This window comes from Trypanosoma brucei, chromosome 4 (genome assembly GCF_000210295.1).
Source record: "Trypanosoma brucei gambiense DAL972 chromosome 4, complete sequence".
Lineage (NCBI taxonomy): Eukaryota > Euglenozoa > Kinetoplastea > Trypanosomatida > Trypanosomatidae > Trypanosoma > Trypanosoma brucei.
In genome coordinates, this window is record NC_026737.1 from 1,298,983 (window position 1) to 1,308,996 (window position 10,014).

The 10,014-nt window shown below is 49.6% G+C and overlaps 1 protein-coding gene across 1 annotated transcript; it reads right to left on the reverse strand.

Annotated features, from left to right (window-relative positions):
• Positions 1 to 7,347: 7,347 nt before the first annotated feature.
• On the reverse strand, positions 7,348 to 9,255 carry TbgDal_IV5120 (hypothetical protein, conserved; the record flags this gene model as incomplete). Its single annotated transcript, XM_011774802.1, has 1 exon — positions 7,348 to 9,255. The coding sequence occupies one exon, from the start codon at positions 9,253 to 9,255 to the stop codon at positions 7,348 to 7,350; it is 1,908 nt and encodes a 635-aa protein (XP_011773104.1).
• Positions 9,256 to 10,014: the final 759 nt, after the last annotated feature.

Sequence of the window (10,014 nt, forward strand, 5' to 3'; positions counted from 1 at the left end):
GAGGACACCGCGCCACAGCTGAACATCCTTTTCCCATGTTCCGTCCTTCGCTAGTGGAAGTAAGACCTCCTGATGGACAAATCGAACGAGGTCCACGGCCGCGCGTGGTGGGTGGAGACCGCAGGCGAAAATCAGTGTTGCCATCAACTGTGAGGGAACTTTTGTAGCTCCAGTGTTCTTCATTAACTGTCGCACTGCCCCTTTGATTTCTGCTGGTCCGTAGAGGTATTCGGTCGTGCTCTCGTCGAAGGTCCGCCGCAGTTTTAGCAGCACACAAATCACCTCTTTCGTTGTGAGGGCACTGAGGGGAAGATTCTCAGCGATGCGCGAGGTTTCGCCTTCCGCTGTCCTTGCTTTTGCGTTGTTACCAACCACACTGCCATCAGGAGACTGGGGGCCGGAGGAACTGAGAATGCCACGTGTTTCTGCATGAGTCCTCATTGGTGTCTCCACAACAGTTGAGTGGGGAGAGGATTGATGAGCTTTGCTTTGATATGCATCCCCATCGCGTACTCCACGTGTAGCGTGATGCAAATAAACAAGAAGATCCACACGCGAAACCCCGCGTGGGGAGCCGTCACTAAACTGCACTGGTGAGCGGACAAGGACTTCTTGTGCAACATCGCGAATGAGCTGAGACATTTCCTCCTCGCTCATGCGCATCGACTCTGGTGCTGTGTCATTGTCCATTGTTTCCTCGGCCCGTTGCTGGAGCTGTTGTTCCACAAAGTGCAGAAACGAACGGAGGTAAGTCCTCTTAAGCTCCTCCATCGGAATGAGACTCATAAAAGGGGCAATAAACCGCACGTCGTGAAGGGACGCAGGCGATTCCCGCACGCTTACCACGTCAGCGGGCTCACCGTTGCTCGCGAGAGCACTGTGATATACGAAAGGTATTTCGCTATTTTCATACATCACACGTGCGTGGCCGAGCAGAGCTGCGGCTATTCCCTCCAGATCCGCTGCTGATACCTCACCACCTTTCCCCATCGACCGTAGCTCAGCACTAACCGCCCACAATATCCTCTGAACAAGCATCGTGGCACTGTTGCTGTACCGACGGAGATACGGCATCACATTCGACATGAAGGAGAGGGCGTCCGTTTGAAAGAGCCGCTGACACATGCGGCGCACGTCTACATGATCAGCAAGCAATTGGACCATGGCGGTGTTTTGCCGTTCGACGCACTCTTTAAACACGTCAAGAAGTGCTGGAATGAGCTCACGCGGTTGCCGGGCACACAACATAAGGAATGGCCCAAGATGGCGGTCCAGTGCTTCGGTCAGCTTCTGTAACTCCTTCGCTCGAGTTTCCGCCGCATCACCTCCCGTCATGGTCGTTTCTCCTTCTTCCTGTTTCGCCACAGCACTCCCTGAAGACGTAACTGCTGTTGGGAGCCTAGTGACTGGTATGGCGGCTATTTGCCGCTTGGCGTGCCGCACAAGAAGGGTCTCCACATTATCGTCAATCACGCGCCGGCCGTCCAGCCCGACGGATGAGGCCAGTAAAGCACCTAATTGTTTCACTGCGAGGCGACGTGGATACTCACTCCTCGATGTAGTCATGTAGAGAAGGCTGTTTAGGGCGTAGCGTCGACAAACTGCGCGGCGCGCGGCGACACTTTTTAGGAGCCACATTCCCAGCAGGCAACGTGCCTTTTCGGGCGAAAGACAATAGTGTTTGTGCAGACAGTGCCAAACATAGCGAGTAATGCGAGGGCACTGCAACAGCAAGTCGAGAAGCAACACTGGCATCTCGCTTCCGTCAGCACCTCCATCATGCGGCAGAGAAAGTGGCTATACACACAAGGGTTTTGTATAGAGTCCTCACGGAAGAAGCGCGAAGGACCATCCGTTGCCGACTGTGCCTCTTCACTACCACTTACGCGTTCACGGTGGAAAGAGTCGAGATCGTTTCCGCCAAACGAGCTACCATCGTCACGTGGCCGCTTGCGGTCAGTTAGCGAACTCTGCATATCCGGTGCCTGCAGCCAGTCAACTGGGTTTTCCGTATCAATAGTGAGAACTGCACGTGACTGTAGCTGCATCTCACCCCCCATGTTAGCAAAGGCAGAAGAGGGGGAAACCGCAAACATCAGCGCCTTGCCGTCATGTTCATGCACCGGTGCCTGTGCTGAGTATAGCATGAAGAGTACCTGAAGGGCCAGCTGGTACGCCGATGTAAGTGGTGGAACCTTCGCTACTGGGCTCCCTCCTCTCGTCTTCTGAAAACTACTCGCCGCAGCCAGTTCTTTTTTCAAGCGGGCGCAGACGGCATCTAACGCAGAATCCATCATCGACGAGGGCATCTGAGCGATTGTACGGGCAATGAGTGCTTGGGCCTCTCGCACACGACCCTCTTGCGCATCCACCAACAGATCGTATGCGTCAAGTAACGAGAAAAGAGCGGCGCGCTGCATTGTGGCAAGACCGGACTCATTGCTGAGCAGTTGTGCACCAGCTGCGTACATTGCCGTGCTTTCCTTCAAGTGCTCCAACAACCTGCCGACGGGAATATTTTCCACACCCTGCTGTTCAATACGACGAAGTCGCTGTAGTTCTGCCCTTTGTGCTCGTCGTACTGCTTCATACTGTTGCTGTTGAAGTCCCTGCATGTGCAGCAACTGAATTCCCTGCTCATTCATAATGTCGAGGCGTGAGATACTCAAGAACACCATCTCTACGAGAGCGTTCGCCGGGAGGGGCCCGACAGTACTCTTAAGGAGCGTCTCCCGTGGCCCTCCATCGGCACCATCTTCCATAAGCGTTGGGTCATCAAAGTCAGCCGCTGCGCCTTCATTAACTACTGCATCACTGCTGGGCGCAGGTAATATCTGCTCACACTCACGCAGCCGCGAGGTTGCTGACGAGGACGGTGCCTCTTCCCATTTAGCAGCACAAATGCGGTTATCGCCGCTAACGTCGGTTGCATTATTACAACGATTCTCAGCACCGACTCCGTCTTGTTGCAAATTCGTAAGTTTGAGTGGGTCGTCAACATCCAATTGCCCACCAAAGACACCAATGGCCGCTGTCACCGCACTTTCAATCGAGGGGAACACAGGCAGTTGCCGGTGGACCACTGAAAGCAGCCGGCGAATAGCGCGCTGAGGTCCAGCGGCGCGAAGCACATCAAACGCTGCCGCCGGTTTTTCCTGTGATTCGGTTCCTGTGGACTCTACAGATTTTTGTTGTTGGAGCACTAAATATTGCTGTACGGCCGTCAGCAAGCGGTTCGCTGCGAAACGCCCAACGACAGCAATCGAGTCATCGGTTCCGCGTCCAGCACAATGCCACAGTAGCTCCTCTACTACACGAAAAGTGCTTACCAGCACTAGTGGCGAAACGGCCGTGCCATGTGCACCATTTGGTTGCGGTGTAACCAACAACCTTCCCTTACCACTGCTGTTATTGGTCACATGAGGACGGAGGGCGTCCACTGCAGTGGAAAGGGGCAAAAGCAACCCTTCAACGACCTGGCGCGCCGCCTGCAGGGCAGCTTCATTGCCTGTTCCGTCTTTCTGCATTTCCTTAACCGCTGCTAATGCCGCGTCCTCACTATTGGATACTTCCAGAAGCGAGAGAAGCAAGACACGCAGACAATCTATCACCTTCAGCTGCATGGCGGTGTCGTGGCGTTGATGTTGTTTACTTACGAATTCGGAAGCGTTAGAAGGACCAACGAGCCGCTTCGCCATAACGAGCCGGAGGGACTGCAGTTCCCCACGTAGCGATGTGATGGATGAGCAATCTTCGGACTCATTACTGCTTGGCGGCAGAACTGATTTAAAGGCCACTGCAGCCGTCTGCCGGAAGAGAGCTGTCACGGCTTCTGTCAGAAGCGAAAACAACTGAACGTCACCTACCGTTGATATCTCGTTAAAAAAGAGCGCAAGAAGAATATAATCATCCACCGCAAGTTGGCAATTACCGCCCCCAACGTTTGATGCTGTGGCACATAGAATACTCCCGATAGCTTTCATCAGAGAGCACTGCAGCACCACCTGTGAGCTATCGGCTGCGCTGTACGTGTCGACTAATGTTGTGATGGTTTCTCTTAGTGCTTCACCATCAGCAACGCCCTTGGCTGCGTCTTCAGCGAGCTGTTGGACGGGACTGAAGTCTACTGCGGCTACCGTTACGGCCTGCCTTGCCGCTTCGATGAAGGCTTCCATGAAGTAAATCCCAACCCCAAACTTCCGTTTACTTCCCGAGAATATCTTTTCAATCGGTTGTAACAGTCCACCAAACTAGCCGGAATTTTGTACGTCTGCTACGTGAGACTGCGGGTTCGAGTGTCCACCCGCGCTTGTATGTGTGCGCGTCGGGTTTATTCCCCTCCTTAACTTTTTTTGGGCGCACTTGTCTAGTTACGTGCACCTAGACCTGGAAACCAATGTGTTATGTCCGCGTTCCAGGGGAGGCCACAGCCAATAAAGACAGAGAGAGAGAGCGAGACAAAATAGCGAGGAATCACCTCAAGTACAACATTCAAGTGTGTGTGTGTGTGTGTGTGTGTGTGTGTGTGTGTGTGTGTGGAAGAAAAGATGGACAAAAAGTTGTTAATACGCCGTTACAGTTACCACTGATATGTGACGCACTTCTACCTTTTCAGCTCCCCCCTTTTCTCAGTGTTAATTTTGCTGTAGGATAACGGCTTACAGCTATTCACTCCTCATGGTTCTGTCTCATTTAGCCTAACCTTAAGGTGGGACCGTGGCTGTGAACGATTGGTATTACAGCAGCAACTCAAGCGAAACAGAGAGAAGAAGAGTGGGTGCTAGTGGAGACCAAAGCCACCGAAAAAAAAAAACAAGTAATAGTGATAATAACAATAATGATAATAATGAGACAAACAGGGGAAAAAATAAATAACAAGAGGGAAAGACAAATCACTGATCATCTGGTAACGTGGGGAAGAGAAATGCCACCTCTCTCTTTTATTTTTTTGATGCTTTATTCTCTCTCCGCTTACTACACAATGGCTAATGACGACTGGGCTGAGGGAGTGCAAACCTATTTGCTTTGTTTGCCTTCTTCACTTATTTCCGCCTCTATCTAAATGTGCCGACTTTCCCATCATTTATTCATTTATTCGTTACCCTCAGTTCACAACGGTGATTAACAAAAGATCTTCGCCTTTCTTTTTTAGCATAATTTTTCTTTGCCTCACGGCTAATGCTTATTTCCCTTCTAATAAAACAGAACAAATACATATAAATAAATAAACATTTATTTATTAAGAGGTCTCTGCCTCTGCCTCTACCTTTCCCTTTCATTCATACAGCCATTTCATTATCATTATCATTGTTATCTTTTCTTTTTTGTTTATTGTTACTTGTTAAAGTAGAAAAGGTGATGCATTTGTGGAAAAGGAGGGTGACAATTCACGGGTTCCACTAACACCTGTCGTGCGTAACTTGAACCGGAGGAGTCCATTGGAATCCAAATAATAATTTAATCAACCGAACAACAAAAAGTAGTGAAAACAACAACAACAGATGAGGGGGAGCGGGAGGTATGCTGAAAAAAAAAAAGAAGAAAGCACAAAAGAATCTGTAAACCAAATCACACAAAACGAGACGTCGAAGAAACAAACAAACAAACGAAAACAACAACACCGAGCCAAATAAATATTTGCGTTTGTTAAGGAGGCGGTAATAGAAAAAAAAGGAGGGGGAAGAGTTAACAGACAAAAAAGAAAAAGGAGGTGTGAGGTACGCATAAGTAAAAAAAAGGTCAATAGAACAGGGGGCGTTGAACCAACGCTAGATCTGAAGCCGAGCAGATAACAAGAGGAATTGCGTGCAGTGCATGCATTTGAATGATTAAACACGACTTTTCCGACGACGGAGAAGAGCAAAAGTAGACCCCGCCAATATCGAAATTAAAATTGAGAAAAGGTGGAAAAAGAACAGGAACAACAACAACAAAAAAGATGAACCAAAACGATCAGGTTGAAAAGTAAAAATGTCCACATACACATAAACGGAGGAAGGTAATGAATGAAGGAGCGAAGAGAAGGAGGGGTTAATTAACGTGTCAAAGCATTGCAGCTGAATTAAGGAAGAAGTGAAAAGGGGAAACGACAGCAATGACGACGATATTGCCGCAACTTACAGTACACACTGCCCTTTTTCTGATTTCCCGCCCAGACAAACAAAATATTAGAAACAAACAGACGCACCAGAAGGAAGTTAGATGTTGTGTTGAACCAGTGGTTTGTGTGCATTTGGATCCCAATGACCACCATTGCGACGCCGTTAGTGCCGAAAAGGAAAATGAAAGCGAGAAAATGAGTGAAAAAAAAAATAAACAATAAAGTATTTGACTAGATGCCGGTGGTGGTGTCAAAACGAGTGGTAGAAGTTGTGCGGGAATTGAAAAGTGGGATGGAGAAATGTACCCGCCGATCCATGTGATTACTTTAACAGATAAGACCAAAGCCAAAATGTCACAGCTCTCTTCTGCTTCTCGTCTACTATACCATTTACAATTGCTTGTTCATTATTTTTTGCCTTCTTAAATTTCTCCCTTTCCCCCTTCCCCCTTCCCTCATCTCCTCTCTTCTCATCTGCTTTATTTATATATTTTTAAATCTGTTAAACCTTCTCTTGGTTGTTTATAGCCCAATGTTGCAGCTTTAGACACCCTTGCAACGCTGTAGCATGTCAACAAAGAACGTCTGGCATATGCGCATGTACATATGCGTATATGTGTAGATATATTAATATATGTATATGCTTGCCATTAGGAATTGTAATGCGCATTGAATATCAAACAATTTACTGTGCCTCTCTCCCCACTGCTTTACCACACTCCCACATAATCGCACGCCCGGATGAAAACGAAATCAGCAGCAACAGAGTAAAAAGTACGGTGGCTGTAACAACAGCAGAAAAGGAGGGATTCCCCCACCAAAAATGTAGGACGATGCATGTAAAATAAATACATGGGTGATACGCTAAGATTAACATAGTCAGGGAAAGATGCACCTGCATGCGGACACTTCCCTTATTTCCGTCATTCACCTTCTTACCCGCTTGTCCGCCTGCTTTCTTCACTTGGGGTGTCTGTTCTTCCTTCTATTTCGCGTTACTGCGGTTGTAATCATCCAATGAAGCAACGAAAACCGGGAGCGGTTCACAGGTCATGACATGATTTCAGCCCAGGGAAAGAGCCGCAGAGAGAAACAAACAGATCGATCAAACATGAGGTTTTCCATCGGCTGTGAACTTGGAAGCGTTTTAGTGCACCGACGCCTACAAGTGCTTCCCTCCCCCCCTCCCCGTTGGAAACGAGATTTCAGCCAACAATTCGATACCCGCTAGGTCACGCATTGGCCCCCTAATATTGTACCACATGGCGCAATATAAGGCTCGGTGGGACCCTCGTGGGGACATTTTCCGGTGGGTATTCGAACTGTCGCTGCGCCACATCGAACCAGCGCTCACACATTTTCATCCACTCACTGATGTCGTACGGAGTGCGCGGGGGGCTCTGCTGGTTGTGGTGTCCGAGTGTTCCATTTCCTTTGTGCGACCACTGCGGATGCTGCAGCTGCCTGAGCCTTCTCGATTCCTCCTCCTCCTCCATCATCTCGGGCAACGGTGTGCGGGGAGGAGGAGGGAGGCGACGGGTGATGTTCCACTTGTTTGCGTAATGATACCACAATGCTGCGCGCCGCCGACAGTTCGACGCAACAAGTGACAATGTTCGCGGCAAGGAGTACGCCGGTGGCAGTGACAGCTTTGTAAAGAAATGCGAGTAAGAGGGAAACGAAAGACCTCGTGGCGGGGGCGGAGGTGGGAAGAAGTCAGCGTGGAAATAAAGTAAATCACTGAGGTATTCACTGTATGCCTTAGCCTGTTGCTGCTGCGCGTGTTGGTTGGTAGTGGTCAGTAAGTTTCGTTGGTTGTCCCTTGTGTGCCCAGACCAAGCTGAGGTGTGCACGTCAGTGGTTGCGGTGTTCAAGAAATGAGCCGTATTTAGAACTGGACCGTTGCTCCTGGGGCCTTCACAGTATGAAGGTGGTGATGCTACTGAGACGGGGTACTCCCCTAAGATGGTCTCATGCTTGTTTTGATCAAAGACGGTTTGCTGCTGCTGCCGCCTTAGCTCCATTGAAGGGAACCGCGGTTGGCCCTCTACGATGTAATTCGCTAAGGAAAAAGTGCCAAGAGGCAAACCGGCCGCCGCGATGATACTCGCTGCTGCCGCTTCAAAGCCAGCCGTTGATGCTGGCGTCGAGGAAGTGCCTGCGGATGCAGTGGGCGCTTGCCCGACAAAAACTGTGTTCTTGTTAGTGGCGTTGATGCTGCCGTCTCCGACCGTAATGCTGTAAGTATTGCTCGTGTATACACTGTCAGTACCTCTGCCGTTGCTGTACCTCACGCGATTTGCTGTATAAACTGCCGTGCCAGACGACACCAGTGGCGCCCCACCGCTGCTCGCAACTCTGCACGGCTGCGTCAGTTCCCCGCCCGTCCCTGCCATAATTGGTGTTGTTGCTGGGGATCTCTTTCTGCCGTCTCTTCTTTCTTCGGCTTCCCCGTTGCCGGTCACCATTAACCTGCTGAGCGCACTGTACACGCCGTAGCTCTGGCCATTGTGCCTATCGTTCCTGTTATAGTTGTTACCGTTGCTGCTATTATCACCGTTGTACGTGTAACTATTGTTGTTTTGACAATTATAATGATAACAGTAATCTAGCCAGTTTTGCCTGCTTTCACCATCACCTTCTTTACTGTTGTTGGCTCCATTAATATCTCCAATATTGGACCCGTAAATGACGTCATCGTCAACGACAACAGTGTCGCCGTCAATGCGGTCGCCGACATCACCGTCTTCATCCCCACCGTCTCCCATGAAAAGTGTGTTCACCATCTGATGGGTTTGCTTGGCGACACCAACACCCGGCACTAGTCGTTGCATAGGAGCCCAGTGGTTTGTGCTGGACCTCCATTGCTTTTCCCGTACGTGAATGTTTAACGCGCTGCTGCGGGAAGTCATGTCATCTTCGCTGCTCTGCCACCATCTGTTAGGTTCCTCGTCGTTACTGTTATTATTTCGGACGTAACGGCTACCGTAGCTGTCGTTAATGTTACCACTGCTGCTTCGCCTGTCGTCGTGGCTGCTAAAGTGACTTTTATCCTCATGGGCGTCATATACGCCCCAACGAGCGAAATATGGCGAACTTCCGGAGACTCCATCGTGGCTGTCTGAGGGTTGTCGAGTAAAACCACGAGACTTCATTTGTCTTTCTTGTTATTTATATATATGTATCTCTCTCTTTGATTATCGGTTACTCCTCGTCACTCAGTATTTTGGGTGTTGACTCTATAGGTAATGTAAGGAAGGAGAAACAGCAGTCGGTCGTAAAGTAGAGGTCGTGTACTTGTCATAGTGGATGCCCACTTTTTTCTTGTAGACACCACTTTCTTTTTCCACCCTTTAGAAACCGTGCTTTTGATTAACAACTTAAATCATACCGCTATTATAATTACTCGCTTCAGGTGCTTTTATTCCTCCCCCCCCCCCCACCAGTATCCCTCTTACGTTTGCTCGGGGGAGAATCTCTGCATGTTTCCCCAACGAGAGGTACGAACCTCGGTGCCCACTTGCAGAAGGAAACCCTCAGCTTCGCCCATCATCGAGCCGTCACCAAAAAGCTACAGCCGCAACACATCCATCGTCGTCACACGACCCCTGCAGTTTGCACTACAGATGTAGTGGAGCATCAAATCTGAGCTTTTGCCACTCGCACTGATACTGTTATTGCTGCTGATGCCTCCTTTATCCACATTCCAAGCGATAGCGACACCCGCCGCATCCAATGAAAAGAGGGTTCGGCCAGCACAATGCAGTGCTTTCACACGCGTTGAATGCTTTGTGGGGTGACGTCCCGAATGCTGTGACGCATCAGAACCAGCGGCAAAGCTGCCAGTCGTATCCCCGCTGCTGTTGTTAGTACCGCAAACTCCAACGTTACCGCCCTCACTACCATGTGGAATA